Source organism: Nanorana parkeri, unplaced genomic scaffold, assembly GCF_000935625.1.
Source record: "Nanorana parkeri isolate BGI_ZX_2015 unplaced genomic scaffold, ASM93562v1 scaffold88, whole genome shotgun sequence".
NCBI classification, from domain to species: Eukaryota; Metazoa; Chordata; class Amphibia; order Anura; family Dicroglossidae; genus Nanorana; species Nanorana parkeri.
Window position 1 is genome coordinate 1545596 of NW_017306356.1, and position 24789 is coordinate 1570384.

The following is a 24789-nucleotide window of genomic DNA, read 5'->3' on the forward strand; positions in this document are numbered from 1 at the left end:
CCATCCTACTAAACACACACACACACACACATATATATTATAATAAAGTACATGATATAATTAGTGTGGTTATCTTGGTACAACGTATTTTTCTTTTTTCTTTATTGCAGTCATTCTTCCTCACATCGCCAGTGCCACTGTGGAAACCCGGAATGCCATGGCTGCACTTGCAGCAAATAACCTTTTAGCGGGATTGAAAGGTGATGCAATGCCCAAAGAAGTGCCACCTAGCTAGTAGTAACTGGAACATTACCTCTACTAACCACAAAATACACACAAAAAAACTGTTCATAATTGAAAGGAAATTCCACACCTAAACATATAAAAAAGATGCCAATTAATGCAGTTCTATATTCATGAATACATCATTAAATGTCTTTTTTTTTTATGTGACCAGTGTAAGCACTTGAATTTGAGTCGGTATCTGACACTTGCAGTCCACTGTACAGCTGAGCTCAGACTGGGGGTGGGAGAAGCAGCACAGGGAGCCAATCAGTTGTGTGGCAGTTCTTATGTTCTAATAATAAGGGACATGCTGATAGGAGGTGAGAGCAGAGAGCAGAGCGTATTAGCCTACTGCTTCTCCTTTCCTTGTCTAGCCACGGACTGGGGGGCAAGACCTGTAAGTGTTACCTAAAGTAGAAGTGAAGCAAGGACTTTTTTTGTTTTAGTTTTGCATAGGGTAAGTGGTTATATTCCCTGTCATCTGTCTTTATGCTATCTGTGTCCCATTGGGGAGATTCCCCTTTACTTCCTGTCTGATGACCACAACAGGAAGTGGGAGGAAATTCAGGTAAATCCCTGGCGGTCAGTAGGGTCACCAGAACTATTGTCCCATCTATTCCTGTTCTGGTGATAACCAAATATGTGTGATTTTCTTCCACTTTCCAGGATAATGGGCACTAGGACAAATAGAGAGGGTGAATCTCTCTAATGGGGACACAGACAGCAATACAAATTTGGCTGACGATCTAACCCATCACTACTTTGTCCAAAACGAAAAAAAAAGGTTTGGCTTTATTTTAGCTGCAGCAGAGAATTATCAGGTCTTCTGCTCTACTAGACAGGACTGTACTGTGTGGAAAGACTGTGTGTATATATATATACACTATAATTGGGAGCTTTGCCTTCTGTATTTTTCCTGGTCACCATTGTCCAGAACAGGACTAGAACAAAATTCTTCCATTGGGGACACCTGTACCCATGACAGCTGTCTAAGAGGAGATTTCCAGGACAGGATGTGAGGGTATATATCCAAAACAGAAAAAAAAAAAAGGTTTTGGATATACATACACTTTAACTCCTAAGCTAATCTAAAAATGTAACCCTGAATGCTTAACCTGACACTTAACCCTTTGCTTTACCCGAAATAAAATGTTACCATGAAAATGAAGCCTATAAATGAACGTAAAACTTAACCGCTCCAACTTATCAGTAACCCAAAGTTAACCCCACCAAAAATATGAGGGCCATATTCTTTAAGTCTTGCTCCAAATGTACCTGCTGTTGAATCCAACCATGGTTACTAGGGATGTGCAGGAGCTTGGTACGGGTTCACCAGATTTTGTCCAAGCCCATACAAAGCTGTAAGTGACATACACCCCCTTCCAGCCCAATCAGCTGCAGGCAGGACATTCCCTGTCCTGCAGGTCAATGTAGCAAAGGGATGGGGAATGCCCTGGCCACAGCTGATTGGACCACTAGGGGGGACGAGACATGTCACTTACAGTTTTGCTTGGGCTCGGGCGAACTTGGTTAGCACCAAGCCCAGGCACATCCCTGATAGCGACTTACCAGCACTGAAAATCCTCCTAGTCCTCCACCATACAAAGCACATAAGCTGCACTTATTGATGTTTTGGGAAGGAGTAGGATCCAAATGTCTAGCAAATGTTCAGCATTTCAGCTCACTTTTGGATTGGCTCGGCAAACCATAAGACAATGCTGTCAATCCCATCATCTCATGAGTTAAAAATCAATATTACAACCACTATGATTATTCTGAAGTCTTTTCAGTCCATGTCTATAGTCTTGCTGCTGTTTCATATATTACATGTCATTTTCATGCAATAAAATAAAGAATGGATCCTGTCTATGTTGTTTTGTTGCTTGTAAAGCATAGTTAGCATTATTATAAAATATGCAGCAACATTTATTAAAGTTGAATTCTGGGATAAGCAAATATTGTCTAAAGAGTTATGTGTATTCTTACTTGACTCTGTGTGAATCTTGGTGTGTTATGTGTATTCTTACTTGACCCTGTGTGAATCTTGGTGTGTTATGTGTATTCTTACTTGACCCTGTGTGAATCTTGGTGTGTTATGTGTATTCTTACTTGACCCTGTAAGAATCAGCCCAGTAGAAGCAGTCCATAAGCTGGCCATACACAAGTAGATTTCCAAATTACCGGGTCATATGAAATATTGAAATATCTTTCTTTTCCACTCGATAACAGCATCAGACACTTGACGAATGTTGATTGAAAGTTTGTTTGATTCTAACATTCGATTTTTGAACGAATGGCGTTTCCTGAACAAAAACCACAGTCACTGTTAGAATTTCATTTGTTCTAGAAAAAAATGTCATCCTACTCCATCGAGTTTTTGTGTCACTGCAGTTGAAATCGATTGTCAATTTGACCCCATCAACTAACAGAGAGTTAACAGAAAATCTAAGCAGTGTATGGCCAGCTTTAGAGTCATATGTATAGCCCTAGAATAATCCTAGGTATAAAACTAGAAAGGGAAGAAGTATTTTTTTTAATGATCATTTTTTCCTTATGTTCTGTGAACGGGAACACATCACAAACATATAGAGGGGGTTTCTCAAATTTGACTGCAAAGGTGGAAATACACTTTAAATAAATTGCACCCAAAGCCCAGCACACAGATGATGTAGCACTTTGCATACACTAGATGGCGCTGTCGTCTCATCTACAATTCAAGATGCCTTAAGCAGCCTTGGGGGAAGTAATGCAGTTGACCTCCCTGCAATGATAAGAGCTCCTCCTCTCTCTAGCTTTCTCCTTCCTTGTCATAGCAGGCAATGAAAGCAGCACAGCAGCTCATGAAGGTGTTCGTGAGCAGGAGGCTACCCCCGGAAGGGCAGAAACTTTTATCCCAGGCTGGAAAGTGAGTTGGGGCACTTTGGATGTGCTTTACTAAAGGGTTCATATATAATGTATGTAGCCTGTGTCAGCTTCAGGGTAAAAGTCTGTTTTTTAACCCCTACAGTCTGATTGGGGATCAACAGGAATCTCTAACAGAGGTTAAAATATTTCCTTTATTTATTCAGCCCCTTCATTCCAAAGTCTAGATTCTGCAGACCAGCTCTGTGTTGATGTATGAAAATACATGAAACATTTGTATCAAACATATGCAGCATGTGTTAGTCAAACTATGCAAGGTCTATATGGCCATTTTGCTTCTTGGCGGTGACAGCTGCCATGGGTTCTGCATTTTGATGAACAGTTTAAATGAGTTTTCATTTTTGCAAAGGAAAGCTGCAGCTTTTTCATTTTGTTGCCCACACTACGTGGTTACTTAGTAAAGACATCATGAAAATATGATAAACACTATCTGTTACATATGGCTTGATATATAAACACTTCAACTACTGTTAAAGTCTATCTCTGGGGTAAAAAAAAAATCTTGTAGCTAGGTTACTCCCCACACTGCAAGGGTTAACTGTTTGTTAAAGGAGAACTATGGGGTTAAGGCTTTTCCCCATAATTCTCCTTTAGGGTAACGGGAGGACACAAACTAGCGTCCTCCCGTCACCCTAGGCTCAGTATACCGCGAGCTGTAGCTCGCGGTATACTGAGACGCCACAGCTGAAGCGGATCCCTACAATTGTGCCAGGATCCGCCAAGTTGCGTGACTGACAGCTGGCTCTGCCTATCTAGAGGCAGAGCCAGCTGTACCCGCCCCCTCCCCCGTCCGTTCCGCCAGTCAGCGGTAGCGTGGAGGGGGGAATCCAGCCCCTCCCCTGTCACGGCAGAGAGCCGTGACAGGATCGAGAGATGAGCGAACGCCGGTATGTGTTCGCTCACCTCCTGATCTACTGAGCCGACCTGTAACAGTCTCATTGTTACAGGTCGGCTAGAACTATGAGGTGAGTGAAAGGCACTCACCTCATAGTTCTCCTTTAATGTATAGGGGAGCTGGATTATGGACTATTACTTACCTCATCCCCATTATCCCGCAGTCGTTGATCACCTCTCTGCCCAGTGATCCAGCTTGTGGACTGTTCCTACGGTGTCCTGATGTATAATGCAGGACTATGGGCCCTGCATTGTACGTAATGACTGCAGAAGCGGGGTAGTGCCAGAAGGGGCAGAGTAGAGCCAGTGGGAGCGGGGATCAGGTAAGTAAAAGTACTTTACTCCAGTTCCCTAGACATAAACAAGCAATTAACCCTTGCATTATGGATGACACTAAAACGCCTGAGAACCGTGTGAGGTGCGCACCTCCCGATCTACTGAGCCGACCTGTAACAGTCTCATTGTTACAGGTCGGCTAGAACTATGAGGTGAGTGAAAGGCACTCACCTTATAGTTCTCCTTTAATGTATAGGGGAGCTGGATTATGGACTATTACTTACCTCATCCCCATTATCCCGCAGTCGTTGATCACCTCTCTGCCCAGTGATCCAGCTTGTGGACTGTTCCTACGGTGTCCTGATGTATAATGCAGGACTATGGGCCCTGCATTGTACGTAATGACTGCAGAAGCGGGGTAGTGCCAGAAGGGGCAGAGTAGAGCCAGTGGGAGCGGGGATCAGGTAAGTAAAAGTACTTTACTCCAGTTCCCTAGACATAAACAAGCAATTAACCCTTGCATTATGGATGACACTAAAACGCCTGAGAACCGTGTGAAAACCGCTCACCAGCTCAGTCGCATAGGTGTGAACCTAGCGTAAAACCTGTGCTGAGAAAAATATGGAGGCTTATTGATCATGTTGATTGCTTTTCTGAAAATGCCAGCTGCCTGGTATACAAGGTTCCATTGTGTTATTCTACAATACAGGATTACAGCATGAAACGTATTTGCTGCCACCTTTCGCTACATATATAACCTATTGGAAGTAAAAAAAACAATTATAGTAAAATGAATACTATAGAAAAATAAACACACAGAGGGGGGATTAGCATCCTCCTTTCATTTACAAAGCTTAACTCAACAAACTGAGGAGAGAAGGGGATTGGTTGCCATGGGCAACTGCTCCAGAATTTGTCTGCTCCAGTTTTGATAAATTCCCCACCCACTGTATACCTGAACCCGCTGTTTACAGTTCATGACTTTAAATGTTGTGCAAAAATGAAACTAAACAAAATTGAAACAGTAAAAACAACAGTGAACACTATATGTCCTCATGCACACAGGCGCCTGGGGCCATACAATATAGAATTTGGGTGTATTTACTTGCTGTGAGGCTGCAGGTGCTGCGTACAGCTGGTTATAGCAATCAATGGCTGTATAAGTTGGTACTGGATTAAACATACGCCTGTGCACAGACGCGCAACCCCAAACAGTCTGCAATTAGGCTTGTACATCTATGTGCACGCATGTGTTTATGCCCATAGCAGCATATACCTGTGCATGCCTGCATCCTGTCCATTTCTATGGGTGGCTGTATGCAGCAGCTGTGACTCTCAGATGAGGAAATATGCCTGATTTGTACATTGTTCAGCTCATTTGCCTTTGTGCATTAGGCCTCAGCATATAAATACATTACATGTCCACCTCTTATGATATAAACTTCTGGATTTAAAGGAGAACTATGAGGTGAGTGCTTTTCACTCACCTCATAGTTCTAGCCGACCTGTGACAATGAGACTGTCACAGGTCGGCTCAGTAGATCAGGAGGTGAGCGAACACATACCGGCGTTCGCTCACCTCTCGATCCTGTCACGGCTCTCTGCCGTGACAGGGGAGGGGCTGGATTCCCCCTCCGATCCTCCAGCGCTGACTGGCGGAACGGACGGGGGAGGGGGCGGGTACAGCTGGCTCTGCCTCTAGATAGGCAGAGCCAGCTGTCAGTCACGCAGCTGGGCGGATCCAGACAGAATTGTTGGGATCCGCTTCAGCTGCGGCATCTTTGTGTCCTCCCGTTACCCTAAGGAGAACTATGGGGAAAAGCCTTAACCCCATAGGTCTCCTTTTAATGCTTTGAGCAAATGACCTAGGACAAGCACAGATACTTTTTTTTTTTTTCTTCAATTTTCTGAATACTTATTAAAGTTCAGGATGTCAAAGTATTAAATGCACTAGCTCAGCATAGCAGCCGAGCACCTAGCATTTTCAGAAGGTCAGCAGTGGCAACCCCATATTCCTTTCGTGAAAAGTCTATGGTAAGAATTGTGGCAACAGACCATAGATCAGGTAAACCCAGGTGTCTAACCATTGGGGCCTTCTACATATAGGCTTCATCTTGTATTAGCACAGCAAGCTTTTACAAGGCTTTTAGCCAGATTCAAGAAGCCATTAAGGCAATTTTCAGCTTCAGATTAGGGAGGTTAAACAGAGATCTCAATGGGATTGCTGACTATTTCTTTAAAAAAGAAAACCTGCTGGAAGGCTTAAGCCTGACTTGAAGCTTGTTGAAAGCCTGTTGAAGTCTGGTAGCAATTTGGTTAATGTGACCACAGCACTCCCATTAACATGTATATTTAACTACTTCTAACTGAAAATTAAAGTGCATCTAAACCCAAAAACAAAAAATTAAAGTGTAACTAAACCCTGAAGTGAAAAAAGATCTAGTACTGTAGACCTCGGCACTTACCTTGTTTGCTGTGTGCTTTCTCTCCCAGGCCTGTGGTTGCTGTGCACTCCTTCTACCAAAATGCCTCGGGTTCCTTTTTTTTTTTTTTTGGGTGGCTCCATTTTTTTACAGGTCCCATGAAGCCACTTTTGAGAGCTCAATTCTGGCAGGTGTACAATCACACCACTTTATCCAAAACCTAGAGCGACAAGACACTCCCCACTCTCCTCAGTGTGCGCATGCCACTCTCCCACTTCTCCCTCCTCCTGTGTCCTTAGTGCGCACACACCACTCCCCTGTTCCTCCCTCCTCCTGTGTCCTTAGTGCGCATGCGTCACCCTCTCACTCCTCCCTCTGCCTCTTTCCTCCTGTCTCCTTAGTTCGCACACGTACCACTCCCATGTTCCTCCCTCCTCCCTCCCTTCTCAGTTTGCACAATTCTCTATCCTCACTGTGTCTCCTTAGTGCACACACTCCCTAACTGGAAGTTTGGGTGCAGACCGATCTAGAGCTGCAGGACTTTGAAGGCATAAAAAAAGGAAGTGTTGGGCATACACCTTTATTAAACTATGTACTGGAGAAGGTGCCCCTGATCGATAAATAGTAAATTAATTGTATAAAGTTGAAAGGGTTTAGTACCACTTACATATACAGTATATTGAAGCTTATCAATCCTTAAATGTGGCGTCTGCATTCATTTTCTTTTTTAGTCCCCCCCCCTTTATTTTCACATAGTGATCCGACTGGTAACACACTTCCTGTTATAGGGTTTCTCCACTCTATGAACGAGCAATAGAGCCACCCTAGGACAGAAGCATTGTCACCCTGTGTAGAGGGTAGTATTAGATGGACTAGCGGATCTGTATAGAATTGACTAACAAATTAAATCTGAACTCCAGCTAACACTTTTTAAGCAGTTATAGGAACAGTTTTTTTCTTTTGGGATAAAGGTTTTACATGAATGAATAAAAGCTGACCATTGTAAGTACTCCTGACAGTGTTCAAATGTCTCAGCCCTCTATCTGCCACTTGTGCTGGACAGGTTGGTCTGATAAAGGAAGTTGAAAAATCTACCGTCTGGATCACTGAGTGAAAATAAAGGGAAAACAAGCCTAAAAACAGAAAACTAATTCAGCCAACACATCTAAAGACTGGTAAACTGCAATATATTAAATTTTTGCTTTTGGGTTTAGATATATTTGAAGGTAACTTCAAAGGATTAAATAAAGTTAGCTGAAAGCTTTGCCAATGCTGTAAAAGCTTGCTGTACCCACTGTTTTCAGCTGATCACTGAGTGCTTGTAAATAATTGAGGACATAGTATGTTTACTGTGCCCCCAATTATGAATGAACCGGAAGTGTTCTACATCACTTACTGTTCATTTATGATTCTGGACATAGTAACCGATACTATCTCTTCAGTTTATGAATGGACAGGAGCACTCAGTATAGAGGCTTCCTATTCATTCATAACAGGGGATGCAAAAAAAGATTGAGGACTGTGTCCTCAGATCCCTGATATTTCCCTTTTGAAGTAGAAAAAGAGATTGTCTAGATCCCTAATATTTCCCCAGAGCCCCAGACAGTAAAGCAAAAATAAAATACAAAACAAATAATTTTAAAAAGGTTGGGAACATTTTTTTCTGGTTTGGCCTGACCAATTCTTTATTTTCGGTTTCAGTTTGGGTCTGAAAATTCCATTTCGGTGCACCTCTACTCATAAGGCATGCTGCAGGATTCTTGCAAGTGATCACTTCCAGTACAAAGCTGGTAGTGGGCTGAATAGTGATAAGCTTGGGCTTGGTGGAAACCCAGTTCACCTAAGTTCACCCAAGCCCACTCAAAACTCTGACTGATGCCCCCCTCCCAACCCAATGAGTTTCAGCAGGCACATTCCCCGTTCCACAGTTATACGTCAAAAGGGGCCTGGGAATGCTCTTGCTGCACCTAATTGTGTCAGTGCATTGAGGAAATACATCCTATGGGCACCTTCAATAAGTAAGTTTACAAACTTCTAGATGGAGATAGTTATTAGAGTAGGATAGAACTTATGGAAATTCATTATAGAAATACAGATTTATTTTAAGCTTTTGACCATATATACCCTTTAAGCAATACAACTTGTTCACCAACCTGCCCCCAGCCCGCACACTGAAGAATTAGCAGCACTCTGATGAGGTTATCACTTTGCCCTCTCCTGTAAGAATGTTCAAACAACTGACTGACAGCACTGTGCAAAGCAATATGTCCATGTGAGTGCTGCTATGAAGCAGATTGCAGGAAGTTAATATCCAGAGAGATTCAGGTACTTATGTTGATTTTTATGTAGAATGCATTTCATTATTTCACTTTAATGAATACATAACTAGATTAAATGGTGTCTTTTCAGCTTTAATTAAAACTGACTGCTGTTTAAGGGATTCCTGCCAAAAAAAGTCATTGATTTGCCATCCTATTCCCATGACTTAGTAAAGCATTAACCCCTCATTATCTTGACCCTGATACACTTGATTGGTTTTAGAACGCTCATTCTAGGTGTTTACCATGATGCAGGGGATTAGTAATTGGTAAATCCCAAATGAAATTTGGGCTTATTGAGCGAGCTGTAAACTTGACATTTTGTTTTCTTTCCAGCTACACTATCCAGCAGTGGGATTCAGATGATCCTGTGCCAAGGGCAGAGCTGCTAAATGGGGTAGCAGGAGCACATGGTCTGCTCTGCCTCTTGTCAGAGAAGATAGACCAGGAGGTACTGGACACAGCTGGTAAGCAATGTCTGTGCTTCTTCTACCAGAATAATGCACTTGGAAATTCTGGACAAAGTTAGGAGTAATCTGATCTAAGCCATTCAATGTGTTGATTTGACATTTATATTACATAGTTACATAGTATTTGGGGTTGAATAAAGACATAAGTCCATCAAGTCCAACACCTATAGGTCCGTGCATCATCTCTTTCTTAGGAGTACTTGTACCCCTGTATATTACGGTCCCTCAGGAAATCATCCAAGAGTTTCTTGAACAATTCCACACTCCTGGCTGAAATCACTGCCGATGGCAGTGAGTTCCAGACCCTAACCGCTCGTACCGTGAAGAACCCCCTTCGCCCCTTGTGCTTGAATTTGTTTTCCACCAATTTTAGGTGGTGGCCTCTAGTTTTAGTAACGGAGTTAATCTTAAAGAGTTTGTTGCCAATGTTGCTGTCGCCATTGAACATCTTGTACATGAAAATCATATCCCCCCTTAATCTCCTTAATTCCAGCGTGAACATGTTTAAATTTAGTAGCCTTGTCTCATAGCTCTGGTCCTCCATTCCCCTAATTAGTTTAGTTGCCATCCGCTGGACCCTCTCCAGATCAAGGACATCTTTTCTTAATACTGGTGACCAAAACTGGACCGTGTACTCCAGATGAGGCCGAACCAATGCTCTATAAAGTGGCACAATTATAGACTTGTCTCTGTAGTACATCCCCTTCTTAATACAGGACAAGACCCTACTTGCTTTGTTTACAGCAGCCTGGCACTGCAAACTATCCTTTAGTTTGTGGTCTACAATGACCACCAAATCTTTTTCTATTTCTGACTTCCCTAGTGGCATACACATAATTACATAACCCATTTGCTTGTTTTTATTTCCAAAGTAATAAAACACCCACTCCCCTATTTTATCCATTCCATCCATTCCCTTCTAGTTCTTTGAATTTATAGACTTAGGTACAATGAGGATGAAGTCAAAGGTACAGTATTGTATAAGTAGTCCACGTCTCTCTTAGTTAGGGATGAGCTCCCAGTACAGACTAAATTTTGCTTGTACAAAGAACGACCATACTAAATGGTATGGAGCTGAACCTCTAACAAAGAGTTCATAGTTTACCTATGCAAATGCATTAGAGTACTTAGTCCAGTTTTTTTAGTTCAATAAACTTACAATAGTCTGTAAAGATGGCTGGATCCACCATCCATGCAAAAAATGAAAACAACCTGACGTGGGGTTACCCCTCTAAAATCCATTGCCAGACTTTTCCGAGCAGGCCAAGGCAGGGGGGAAACGAGCGTGCGTTCCCTCCCTCCTGACTAATGCCAAGCCACATTCCCTCAACAGGGATCCCTCTGGCAAAGCACCTTGTCCCCATGTTGACGAGGACAAGGACCTCTTCACATCCCTGGCCTGGTGGTTGTGGGTGTCTGTGGGTGCAATCATATTGGAATCTAGAAGCCCCCATTATGAATAAAGTTGGGCCCACAGATGCTGCCCTCCCCTAATATGAATAAGGGCTACTCCGTTCCCAAAAAAGAAAATAAGCATAAATAGTGTCATACACGTTTTGACAAGTCCTGTATTAAAAAATGTATTAATTTTAAAAAGTCCCATGGTGCAAATCCATTGTCGGTCACATCATCCTTGTCAATCATGGTGAACAATGCCCGCTGAAAGAAAAAAATCCACCAACTGCACAACACATCTTCACCCAGTGGAAGATTAGAGCAAATGGCAGCTTCGGTCCCTGCAGTGGAATTTAAAGAACGTAATCGCTGGTAATGTCACTGACCAAAAATGGACATGCAGTTATTTAAAGGAATTGCGCTATTTTAATGTTGCCCTTTAGGCATTATTAAAATCGCTGCTCCCAGCCAAAAAAGATGGAGAAGATGACAACCTAGCATCTTCTGAGCAAAAATCCATTCTGGCAGAGTGGACTGAGCAATGTGAGAAGGCCTTTATAGAATTAAAGAGAAGTTTAACTGAAGCTCCGGTACTAGCATATGCTGATACTAATAAACCAGAGTTGCATGTTGACACCAGCAGAAAAGGTCTAGGAGGAGTACTGTATCAGGAGCATGATGGGGCATTAAGGCCTGTGGCCTATGTAAGCTTGAACCCCTCTGAGAAAAATGATCCCACCCATAAGTTGGAGTTTCTTCCTTTTGAAGTGGGCGATTGTGAGTAACTTGATAGATTACCTATAGGGAGCAGAGTTTGTAGTCAAGACCGACAATAACCCTTTGACTTGCCTCTTCACTGCAGCTAAGTTGGACGCCACTAGGCATCGGTGGTTAGCTGCTTTATCCCGGTTCCAGTTTAGTCTGAAATACCGACCATGAGCTGGAAATTGGGATGCGGATGCTCTGTCCCAAAGGCCCTATGATTCCAACACCAGAGAAGGAGGATGGACTCATCTGACCACAGGAGGGGTTCAGACCCTGTGTCAAGGAGTACAACATAGGGAAAAGGGGGTCTTTGGGGCTGAAGCTATTGGAATGATGGCTGCAGGAATCCCTAAGGTGTACTAATGGACTTGAACTTTTGGTCACATTCTACCCGATCCGTACATTTATAGTATCTATATATAGATAGTTTAGGATTGTAAAATAAGTATCCCAATTTGCTGCTGAGGCAGGGTGTATATAGGTTCTTCAAGACTATGTGTCAAGATGATACAGGTGGAGACTACAACATACCTCATTGATTTCTTAGACTTCATGTCAAGAGGATATTCTGGCTGGACTATGGATCATCAATTGTATAGTTTCCATAGTTAGGGATGGATTTCCTAAGATAGGATTCATTATAGTGCGAGCAGAGTTTCACTGCTTTGGGAGTTGGGCTCTGGCCTCATGGACATTTAGGATAAATATTAATAATATACTTCAATATACACCCATAGTGTATAAGCAATAGGTTTAAGGTAATATCACTGTTGCATATATGCTGCTGCTTCTCTTCTCATTACAGGGGCCACGTGAGGGCCTGATCAGCTGCTATAGGATACCAGTGATGCGTTTATAGTTCAGGAATGTATTCTACAAGAATAGCATGAGATAGACTACTTGGATAGTAGTCAGGCTCTACATCAATGCTTTCTGTGTTAGTGATTAATTGTCACAGTACCTGTCACAAGATGGCTCATGGCCCAATGACAGCGTCTAGTCTGATGTTGTACAAATATTGTAGTAACGTGGTGTGAATATTTTTCGAAGATATTACTTGAAAATACTTTATTAAAATGTTTAACTTTTTCCCATCAAATTTTGACCTGGACATCCACTCTCAGGATGAGAGTTTATTTTTTTCGCAAATGCTCCAGACTCCGGGACGTAGCCTTCAAAGGCAGGGGTGAGTGTAGCCCCCATTATCTTTTTGTGAGGTGGCTACTAGAAATTTCGTGATTGCCAGAGCTGTAGTCAGCCTGGCTTAATTATAGTTGGCATTTATGTAGTTAATTCCAGGTGTTCTGGCATTGATTGTACCTACCTTGGTGGAGTGTGAGTCTGCTGTAGTGTGGGACATCCAATGAGGGACACTGAGTGTGTGCGCAGTTCACCAGCCAATCGCTGGGTCTCTCTCAACCCGTTGCATGCTGGGTAAGTGCATAGATATTGAAAGGAATTGCCATTTGTGGAGTTCTAGTCAAGTCAGGCTCCAGCCATACAGCCCCCCCCCCCCCCCCCCCCAGGCTAGGCCTGAGGGTGGGGATGCTGGAGTGCGGGAAGCGTTTCGCTAGTCCTCAAGTATGGAGTAGGCTTGTGCTGTTATCAGAGGAGAACCAGGGAATCTGATGGCTACTGGAGGTGCCTGCAATATAGTGGACCTCAGGAGCAAGTCTTGTGTCTCTTGTGCCAATCCCTGCTGATCTGCTGCTCAATTTTCTATTCAGCTGTGCTACCAATGGATCTACACTGAGATGCTAAAAAGGGGCTGGTGAGTCTGGAGTCCGTCTGTACTACCCTGGATGTCTAGGATCCCCATACCCTCTCTTCCCAGTGTAAAGATGTTAATAAAAGTTCCTCAGCATTATACTTTAGCCTTGGATGTCAGTTCTGTGAGCACTAGAAAAGGGCAGTTAATGCTAATGGGGTAGCTGAATACCAAAACCCCTAGACAAACAAGTGATTACCCATGTTATTTTGGCGGCTCCTTCAGGGGTGAGCACTACATTTAAATTTTTTTGTTTGCTTTGGTACATGTTGCCCAGGGTAGTACTCGGCCCCTCATGAACTTTGTCTGTCAGTCCTTTGCTTGTTAGCCTAGAAAAGGTCCATTAATGCTTTATTCTGCTCCTATTGACTTCAGTGGGGTTTGGATTCGGTGCCCAAACTTAAGTAAAGTTCACCAGACCCACCCTAAGCTGATCCCAAGTATGTTCTGCTCACCACTACTCTTAGTAGATTTCTAAGCGTTTGTATTTATACAATATAACTTCCCTTCCCTGGCAATCACCGGCCTTATTTATGAGCAGCTCTGTTGCTGGCTTTGACAAAGTAACAAAAAGAATAATCACACACACCTTAGGGTCACCATACATGTTACAATCTGGTCCCTACAATATTTCTACAATCAACATTAGATTTACCAAAAATATAATATTTACATCTACCTAATGTATACAAGCAGGCAGGAATTTGCACTACATAGGTGTTTGTACCTCTTACAGAGACTGTACAAAATAGATTGTAACATGTGGTGAGCTTTAGTTTAGAACTAGGAATTTGTCAGGACTTATAGGTACTCAAAAGGCACAAATTTCAGCCGGCACTACAACAAGAGGGTTATTGTGTCTTTGTTCACTTTCCAAGCTGTATGTTGGTTTTGTGTTCGGCAGCTGAAAGTTAATAAAATGGCTTAATTTCCACCAAGGATTCTATGCACTCCCTCTTAGTGAAAACCTCACAAGAGAACGTTCTGTACCCTTTTTGATGCAAGTGTGGAGCAAACACTGACAATTATATCCTTATAAACACAACAATGCAAATTGTAATTTTGTTTTATTGTCATTACCATTTGCAGGGCCAAATCTTAAAGTCATCAGTACATTGTCTGTGGGCTTTGACCACCTAGCAGTTGATGAAATAAAAAAGCGGTATGTATTTTGCTCCTCCATGATTTAGCACTCCTCCTTTTTGAGGTTGTATTTTACATGTTACCAGGACATATTAACTTTGTCCTGTGTCTTGTACAGTGGAATCAGAGTGGGCTACACCCCAGATGTGTTGACTGAGGCCACAGCAGAGCTGACCGTTGCCTTACTGCTAGCAACCTGTCGACGCCTGCCAGAAGCTGTACAAGAGGTAAAAAGGTAAGCAGTTGAGAAGAAAGAATGTGGCGTGGTCTACAGCTCTTTGCAGTTGCAGCAACTCATGGTATGGGAGGTGACTAGGTCACCTTAAAGGAGTTGTAAAGTCCCAGCATATACTATCCTGTTATACCATCAGCATTGTAATAGGAATACATACTATAGCTGTTTCTGATAATGCAATTAAAGCTTACTTGAAAAAATTCCTTTTATGTAGTGAGTGCTGCCTTTTGTCTGCCATCACTTTCATCAACTTCCTAGATTCCCAGTGTGCTTTACATCTCTTTACCTGCTGCTTGATGTGATACAATCTTGATTTCTCAAGACCATATCCCATCATGCATTGCTTTCAGCAAGCAATGATGATGTTACATTGTTCAAATGCTGAGCTGCACTTCGGAAGGCAGGCTCTGTGATATTTGTGACACAAGGAAGTGAATATTCACAGGGGTGTGTGAAATTGTCAGTGCATTTAAGAAGTAAATCCTATGGGCATCTTCAATAAGTAAGGTTGTTGTTGTTTTTTAAGTTTTTGACCATAGGTACCCTTTTAAGTATCTAAAAAACAAACTCCTAATTCTCTTCTATAAACTACTGAATTAACACTTTGACCCCATGTTGTAGAGATAAGGAGAGGGGGAGATGTCTGTAGTTCAAATTGGGTGAACAGCCTAGGGTGACAATATCCAGTGTTACTGGCAGAATCGCCAGGTGAAGAAAAAAGAATGAATGCAGCCACCCATCTAAGAACTGATCAGCTGCAACTTATTCCATTTTTGTTCCTAGGTTTAAATAGGCTTTAAACTTTGACTTCAATACAGTCATCAGTTCCAAAAGTTGTAAAAGAAGACCTTTTGCCCTCATTCACACTGTAATTGGCCTGCACGCACAGCTCCGTGCTACTTGCAGGGCTGTACCAAGGAGCTCCCGGGAAGGACAGGTGCTGCGTGTGATTAGTACGCAGCTCCTGACCTTCTCTATGGGACTACGCGGCCGTATCCTCACCCGCCCTGCACGTCCGTGTGGGTGCAGGTGAGAACGTATTCCCATAGAGAAGGAAGGGGGCTGCATACTAATCACACGCAATACCTGTCCTTCCCAGGAGCTGCTCGATACGACCCTGCACGGGGTTGTGCAGGCCGATTACAGTGTGAATGAGGGCTTTCTGTCCACTATGCAATTTATGTTTTTAGTCTGTTACCATCAATGTAAATATATGAAAAGCCATCCTGTAGGATTTTTTTTTTAAATCATTCATATTTATTTATGCTATAAAAGTGATCTTAGTGCCCATTCAACTGAGTTTGCATTCTGTTATTACAGTGGCAATGCCCTATAGAACACAGTCAGTGAACCTACCTTTTTTTTTCTTTGCTCTCTGGTGGTCCAAATCTGCAAGGCAAAATCACCTTGAAGGGAGGTGAAACATTTAACAGCGATATTGCTACTGTTGCTAAATGTGAAAGCTTCCCCCTAAGGCTGGTTGTCGGGGAGCTGGTGGCCAGTGGCATCCTATCAACCAGTGAGCCATCCCTGCCCAGACCATTCAGCTGTTAGGCAGGGATTCAGGCCAACAGCTGAATGTAAATAACACATTTTATTTTTCTTATATTATGATACTTGTTACAATTTGCTGGATATCAGCTTCCTAAGCTTATTGAAACTATGGAACAGGGAATCAAAGCTAAAGGCAGTCCAACTAAATATTAGGTTGTGTGACTTTTTGTTATATTGGTACATAAAGTCTGTAAATATGCTAACATATTCTATTTTTGTCTTAAAGTGGAGGATGGAAATCATGGTCTCCCATGTGGATGTGTGGGTATGGATTGTCTAACAGCACTGTTGGAATCATTGGCTTAGGGAGAATAGGTAATGCTTATAAAATTATGTTGCCTTAAGTGCAGTTTATCATCTCCGTTTTCATGAGTTTGCATTTGGTAATTATGGAATTTCTCATAAAAACCCAGTTTTAAAAGCTGAACTCCAGGTCTAAATATGTATGTTTTACTTGGTCCAGCTTATCCCAATGCAAGTATACATATTTTATACTGGTAGGGCCACGTGGATCCTGTAGAGCACTGTAGTATCCGGAGCTAATACCATTCTATATAGATATCTTTTGGGTATAGAAACAGCCGCTGTGCTGAACGACTTCCCTTCTGCTGTGAAAATACAGGGGATTACTCACTCGGCACAGTGGCCATTGAGCAAACATCTAATATTTTATTGATGAATACTATGTATTCTCTGATTGTAAGTGGGGTGGTGATGCTCATAGACATGTGCAATTAGTTTTCGGAAAGATTCGTTATTCGGGCAAATTTTCCGAAATTAGTACACACGGATGTATATGAATTTCTGAATGACAAAAATAACGAATGCAAGCGAATAGGAAATTCCGAGGTGAGGTTCCCCTACAATAGACACCAGACCATTTAGGTCTGGTAGGAATGTTGGGAGGGACCCTCCCAAGTTAAAAAAATAAATACAAATAAAATAAGAATGCATGGGGTTCCCCCCTAAAAGTTATACCCTGACCTTTAAGTGTGGTAGGAATTGTAAGGGGGAACCCCACCCACCAAAAGATGGGGAGGGGGAATGGGTCCCCCCTAAAATTCCTACCGGACCCTTGATCCAAGCACAGACCAGCAGGGCAAGAAAGGGGGGGGGCGATCAAGCACCCCTGCCCCCGCGCCATACCAGACCACATGCCCTCAGCATGCTGATGGGGACAATGGCCTCTTCCCCACAACCCTGGCCCAGTGGTTGTGGGGGTCTGCAGGCAGGGGGGCTTATTTGCATCGGAGTACCCCTTTAAGGGGGCAACCAGATGCCACCCCCCCTCTTTTGAATGGGTAAGGCACACTTGTACGCCTACTCATTCACTAAAGGGTTAAAAGTAAATCAACAGGCCACACATTTTGAAAGTCCTTTTAATTGAAAAAAGTCAGTTTTTGAAAATTTTGCTTTTTATTTAAAAGAAAAAAAACAAAAATATGGATCCATCATTGTAATCCAGCATCAATCACAATGAACGACGTCTGCCGATTTTGCCGAAATAAAATAAAAGTCCCGCCGCACGATCCCCCTGTCCGAACCCGACGAAGACTCGCCACAAAATGACAGCTCCGGCCTGAATGTAAACAAATGGGCGAAGCGAGCCGTGACATCACGTGGCTTGATCCGCCTATATGACATTCTGAGCTGCCATATAACACAATGGTATTCGTGAGCTCCCAAATGCCATTTGCGTTTGGGAGCCTAGATGTCGTAATACTATTCATATGACACCTCGGCTCCCAGACCCGAATGACAGCTCAGAATGTCAAATGGGCAGAACAAGCTCCGTGACAGTTCTCAATGGTCCTTACATATGGGATTTTGGAATCTTGCACCATGGATAACTAATCGATTTTGAAAATAATCGTTAGCTGCAGCTCTAGACTCACTAAAGTAGAATGTACTGTGGCACAGATGCATGAATGAAGGCTTTGCATGCACCCTTATAGTAACAGGAATGTGGTAGTGGAATTGGCTCAATATGAAATAGGATTTCATGGCTTTGGCAGATGGAAACAAGCACATTTCCTTTTTATTGAAGTGTAGCAGTGAACACTAAAGGCTGTGCTGCTGCTGCACCATACATCTGGTATAGGTGTTTGAGCCATCTATCTTACTGACAGCATTTCATATATGTGCTTTACATACACAAAGCATATTGTTTGAAGATAGTCTGAAACCATTTACCATGCCGTTTTAATTTTTTCCCCTGTCTTCAGGACTGGCTATTGCCCAACGGCTTAAACCTTTTGGTGTGGAAAAGTTTTTATACACAGGACGTCAGCCCCGACCTCAAAATGCTGCAGGGCTCAATGCCGAATATGGTATTTTTAAGGACATTGCATTTCTCCTTCCAATGCAGACAAAGGACATGTTAATCGTTAATATATTCACACAATAATGTGTTGTCTCTTTTCTGCAATTTAGTGTCCTGTGAAAAGCTTACAGAGGAATCGGATTTTGTTATAGTGTCTTGCTCTTTAACCCCTGAAACTGAAGGGTTATGTAACAAGGATTTCTTTCAAAGAATGAAGAAAACGTCCATTTTCATTAACATCAGTAGGTAGGTCAATTGTAATACACTCAGAATGTTCCCCAGTTCACCTGTTTAGACAATAAAGGACCAGATTTCTTTTATATGAGATCCAGCAACTGGTCCCCCTAGCCTAGACAACAGTAAGAAAATACCATAGGGTGCCTTAGATGGCTGTAAAATCAAGCAGCCTTTTGCTATCCCCCATATAGCAGCACTCAGAATGGAAGGGGCAACACTGGAAGGCAATCAGACATTTTGCATGCAAATGTGCTGACTGGGAACAAGATGCCAGGAGAGCAGAGTGAGCAGGAAGATTACCTTACGAGTCTGCTGCTGTTCCTCCATTGTTTAGTCAGTAGCTGGAGGTGGGAAGATGACACCACTGTATTGCTTAAATTGCAGTACAGCTGAAATCTTGACCTCTACTGTAGCAGCAGCGCAACGTTGTCAAGGACACTGGTCTGAAAACATCCTCGGTACGTTGCAGACTGAGGAGTTCATCATGCTGCTCACACTGATCTCTCCATCTGTTAGTATGTCCATTGTCAATACATGTGCATGCAACTTCTGGCTTCTGATAATGGCCTTCTCTCACCTAGTCTGAATGTTGTTGTGCAGAGATACAGGATGACAATATTAAGTCTATGTCCAGTAGTTGCATTCGTTTTTCATTTAAAGTGTATATAAAGCCAAAACTGTAAATTTTGGCTAGCATGGGGAAGAGTCAGAACCCCTGTCTGGTTTTTATTTCCATATCCTCATCTCCTTTTTGTATTGTATACTTAAAAATATCTGCATTGGCATTTAAATTACAGTTCTGTAAGATCAATGTGACCACGGGTACGTGTTTGAAGGAAAGCCTGTTGCCATGAAGATAGTATACAGTATCTTCATGCAGACCAATATTACATGTTGTTAGGATATGACAAAGGTCATGACATTAGTCAATGATTGATTTTTCTGGAAACCTTGCCAGTCCTGATATAGTGCCAGCAGGCATGACACATGCATCAACTGCTTTCAGGTTCATGTTCTCTTTCCTAATGTGTACATTTTACATTTAGTAATGTCTGCCAGGTTATACTTCGAGGAATGTAATGCTGGTTTCTTATTTGCTGGAGTTCTGGATGCATATACTTATCTATTATTTGCAGAGGCTCTATAGTGAACCAGGAAGACTTGTACCAGGCACTGGCCGATGGACAGATTGCAGCTGCTGGATTAGATGTCACTACTCCTGAACCACTGCCAACTACTCACCCATTGCTGAGTCTGAAGAATTGCAGTACTGTTCTAAACCTTTTATAAATTATCTTGAATCTTAAAGAGATTCATATATTGAACGGTCACGGTACAAATGTCACAAACTTGTTTAATCAACAAATTAGTACCGAAAATTTCACACACACACCCAAATGCTCCCAATACCGGGAATTCCAGTATCGGGAAGCCAGGTGGTAAGTCATTACACGTCGCCCGGCTTCCTGATTGGCTGGGAAGCAGGCTCCATGCTCCTGTTTAATATGGAAGCCAGGCAGCGAGTCATTACATGCCGTGCCTGGCTTCCTTAATGGGACTTCCAGTATCGGTATTCGGCGAAACACCGGTATCAGTGCATCCCTAATATATACCTTAGCACAGTGCTCAAAATTTCAAGTCCTGAGTTACTCGCCACCAGTTGCCCCACCTAACCCCTACCCCGGCCTTAACTCCGCTCCTAAACACACCCTCTAAATTATCTTATGAACTTTTTTTATGATAGTTGCCGCTTGTAAACAGTAGATTTGGAAAACACAGGAATCCCTAATCGCACCTGAAATATACACTATATTGCCAAAAGTATTGGGACGCCTGCCTTTAGACGCCCTGGTGATCCAGCGGTGATTAAGGTCTGCTGCAGACCTTACTAATCCATCCTTTCGGCCTGAGCTCAGAACTGTCACAGCTCCGGCTAAAAGGATCAGAGTGTCGGCAGTGACAGGAGCAGCTCTGCAGTCTGCATCCAACAGAGATGGAGACAGTGTAGCTGCTCCCGCATGTCAGGTACACGGTCAGTGATCGCGTACCTGACTTGTCAGCTGGCTGCAGGCCACATAGTACCAGTTTGCGGGTCGGTATTGTGCACTGGCTGAATTTTCACTCGCCAAATGAGAGCAGGCGAGTGGAAATTTTAAAGCCCTGCCTTCGCAAATACTTTGTGTATAAAATACTGATGTAGTTGCTAGAGGTTACCATATACAATAATATATATATATCTATATAGATCTATCTATCTATATATCTATTAGATAGATAGATCTATAGATATATAATTTCTTCCGCAACTGTACTGAAGCTTTCTTTTTGTCTTTTAAAAAACAAACCTTTCTGCTTGAATTCACACGTTACATGACTTTGAGCACGTTAGTATTACTCTATTATTTATACACATTATTTTGAGTTAAAGTTAGCATGGTACATCCGTTATGGCTGCCACATATTCATTAATAACTGCAAATGTTGTAAGGAAACAGAATTTCTAAAACACACTATTTACATTCAAGCTAAATTTTGAAGGAGAACTATGAGGCGAGTGCTTTTCACTCACCTCATAGTTCTAGCCGACCTGTGACAATGAGACTGTCACAGGTCGGCTCAGTAGATCGGGAGGTGAGCGAACACGTAACGGCATTTGCTCACCTCTCGATCCTGTCACGGCTCTCTGCTGTGACAGGGGAGGGGCTGGATTCCCCCCTCCCCGCTCCTCCAGGGCTGACTGGTGGAACGGACGGGGCAGGGGCGGGTGCAGCTGGCTCTGCCTGTAGCTATTGACTCTGCAGACAGTTGGCGACTTCTGTGCACTTCAGCATGTGCTGACCCCGCTCTGTCATTTTACGTGACCTACCACATCGTGGCTGAGTTGCTGTTGTTCCCAGTTGCTTCCACTTTGTTATAATTACACTAACAGGTGACCGCGGAATATTTAGTAGCAAGGAAATTTCACAGAACACCTGAATCCAATGATTTGGAGGGGTGTCCCAATACTTTTGGCAATTTAGTGTATATTGCCAGTAGTACCTCCCAGGAAAGCCAAGCGCTTGAAAGCTTGCGTGAAATACGCTTCTGCAGTGGAGATTTTGGACTTTTGAGGGAGTCAGCGGGGAGGCATGTTGTATTTGGCGGGCTGTCAGTAAAGCAGACCTACCATTTTCATGGAAGGTTCGCTTTAAAGGAGAATTATGAGGTGAGTGCTTTTCACTCACCCTCATAATCTGAGCCGACCTGTGACAATGAAACTGTCATAGGTCGGCTCAGTAGATCGGGAAGTGAGCAAACACATACCGTTGTTCGCTCACTTCTCGATCCTGTCACAGCTATCTGCCGTGACAGGGGAGTGGCTGGATTCCCCCCTCCGATCCTCCAGCGCTGACTGGCGGAACGGACGGGGGAGGGGGCGGGTACAGCTGGCTCTGCCTCTAGATAGGCAGAGCCAGCTGTCACTCACGCAGCTGGGCGGATCCAGACATAATTGTCGGGATCCGCTTCAGCGTCTCAGTATACCGCGAGCTGTAGCTCACGGTATACTGAGCTTAGGGTGACGGGAGGACGCTAGTTTGTGTCCTCCCGTTACCCTAAGGAGAACTATGGGGAAAAGCCCTAACCCCATAGTTCTTTTAAGCACAGCAATATTTATATATGTGTGTAGTGCAATTCTAAGCTTAACAAAAAGAGCCATTAAGGCAAACTGTCAAATCCACACAAGAAATAACATGTCAGGGGACTGATTTACGTGCCAAATGATTTGTATTTTTGTCCATCCAGTCCTGATTTACTTGCGATGGTTGTAGAGTGTATGGCCACCTTTACACAGCTCATTTCTCTCTAGCAGAGGAGAAGGATCTGTTCTGTGGCAGTTTTACTTTTGATTTACAGGCTGCTTTCCACCCTTACCCCCTGTTACTGACAGTGAAAGAAGCACACTTTACAAAATGTACAGTATGGCCTTTTCCTGTCCTCATTTGGACTAGTCCTGCACTCATGCCTTCTTGGCATACTGCCCTCCTGTTTTAAACCAGCACCAAAGGAGACTTAAAAAAGTGGGATTGGTCATAACAGTGTGGATTAGTGTATACATGTCTCTGCACCTTACTTATGACTCAAACGGGTAAAAAGGAGAGCAGGGTCTACATTTTTGTAAGCAGCCAGAGGTACTGATCGTATCACCATCTGCACAGGGTCATGCAGAAACTCTGCAACATAGGGAAGGGACAAATATTGTTTCCTGCAAGTTGATTACATAATTGCTCTGACATACCTCTTCAGTGTTAGCCCTCCTGTTCAGGAGCATTATTACAGCTAGAGAAGTGTAGCAAAGCAGCACAGAAGGGAGAATTTTAATGCTGAGCAATAAAAAAAAAAAAACTAGGAGGTTATTTTGAAATGGTATGGACTACTTCATTGGGGCCTGGAGTTCTGGTTTAAGCTTTCACATACTGTATATCCTAATGCAGGGCTGGACAAATTCCAGGAGCCAGGTTGGCAATGCTGCCAAAAAGTAAAGCTGGCCATACACTGGTTGTTTTCCTCATTCAGCCCCAGGGGCTTCTCCCATGCCAAGCTTTTGTATTGTGACAGCCATGGGCACTTGTTCATTGAACAATCTTTGGCCTGGATCGACTTTTGTTGAACATAGTGGGGCCGTTGGGAGGACCCAACTGAAATTCAAGCAGAGTATGGCCAGTTTTACTTTTGGGGTTTTTTCTAGCCATCAATGGGGTTGGCTCCTAAAAAAACAGATCCTGTTGGCTGCTGGATAGGACAGATTGGCTCTTGAACTCCATATTATTTATCCACCCCTGTGCTAATTATTAAAAAGACTATAGTTTCTCTTGCTAAGGCTAAACAAAAAATCCATGAACTCCAACAACTTTAGAGTTCCCAAACTCTAAATATAAGGTGCAAAGCAGGCAGGGCTCCTGCCACTTATTTAGTCACTTGATTGTGCAGCCAGCCTTGATGCAAGTTCACAGGATCTATAAGCTTGCATCATGTTGATTAGGAGTGGTGGAAACCTATGCGGTTTTCACTCGCCCCAAGTGAAGTTCAGTTTACTTGTTTTACCTATAAACGGACCAGAGTAAAATGAACTTTAAAAGGAACATCTTTACTATTTATTACATGTTCAGCAAAAAGACTGAGAAGGGGTAAATCACCTTTCACTACATAAAAAATAATTGCAGGCGTATGCTTGCTAAAGGTTAACCACTTAAAAATTTATTTTCTTTGTTGTATTCTTATTCATTCAGTGTTTCTGTTCCTGCAGTTATCTTGCCACACATCGGAAGTGCCACATATAGTACAAGGAATACCATGTCTGTGCTGGCGGTAAATAATCTACTAAGAGGCCTGGCTGGGCAGGAGATGCCAAATGAACTTAAGCTCTGAAGACCAAAACTGGATATGAGCATCATGCCTGTACTTTGTGCTAGATGATTCGATGTTATAGAATTTGTTAAATCCATTGTTTTGTAGTTCTGTATTAATAAAAAATACTAAATAACTACACTTTTATACTGGTATGGACAATTCAGTATGTATATGTATGTACAAAAAAAAAAAAGGATTATTATACATTCTCATCTGACCACAGAATTCTCCCAAGCCTTCTGTTTTAGCCTGCTGTCACTGCAAGTTCAGAAACATTACTCACTCTTTACTGAGATTTTAAGTATTCTTCACACTGGCATTGACAAATAGTCAATTAGCAAATATTTCTAAATGTGGGCAATTTTTTTTTTTTAATGTTATCGTGCAGACTGGGCACTTACCTGTGTTTTTACATGCAATCAGTTTAGCCGAGTTTAAAAAGGCATGTACTTC

General features: G+C 42.7%; 2 protein-coding genes across 2 annotated transcripts in view; both read left to right on the forward strand.

Moving 5' to 3' along the window:
- LOC108783787 (glyoxylate reductase/hydroxypyruvate reductase-like) overlaps positions 1-288 on the forward strand; it is a 20006-nt gene extending 19718 nt beyond the window's left edge. The window contains exon 9 of the mRNA XM_018552444.1: positions 111-288. Within this exon, the coding sequence (XP_018407946.1) occupies positions 111-235 (125 nt within the window). The 3' untranslated portion in view covers positions 236-288. The remainder of the gene's footprint in view (positions 1-110) is intronic.
- Positions 289-2971: 2683 nt separating this feature from the next.
- Positions 2972-24452, forward strand: LOC108783789 (glyoxylate reductase/hydroxypyruvate reductase-like). The gene is made up of 9 exons (XM_018552445.1): positions 2972-3130; positions 9395-9525; positions 14546-14618; positions 14718-14834; positions 16615-16703; positions 18614-18718; positions 18822-18957; positions 20085-20215; positions 24233-24452. The coding sequence occupies exons 1-9, from the start codon at positions 3045-3047 to the stop codon at positions 24352-24354; spliced, it is 990 nt and encodes a 329-aa protein (XP_018407947.1). The 5' UTR covers positions 2972-3044; the 3' UTR covers positions 24355-24452.
- Positions 24453-24789: the final 337 nt, after the last annotated feature.

Coding starts and splice junctions, on each gene's coding strand:
- LOC108783789 (XM_018552445.1), top strand. CDS start 3,045: ATGAAAGCAGCACAGCAGCTCATGAAGGTGTTCGTGAGCAGGAGGCTA. Junction 14,835..16,614: donor GCTGTACAAGAGGTAAAAAG/GTAAGCAGTTGA, acceptor TTTGTCTTAAAG/TGGAGGATGGAAATCATGGT. Junction 18,719..18,821: donor AGGGCTCAATGCCGAATATG/GTATTTTTAAGG, acceptor TCTGCAATTTAG/TGTCCTGTGAAAAGCTTACA.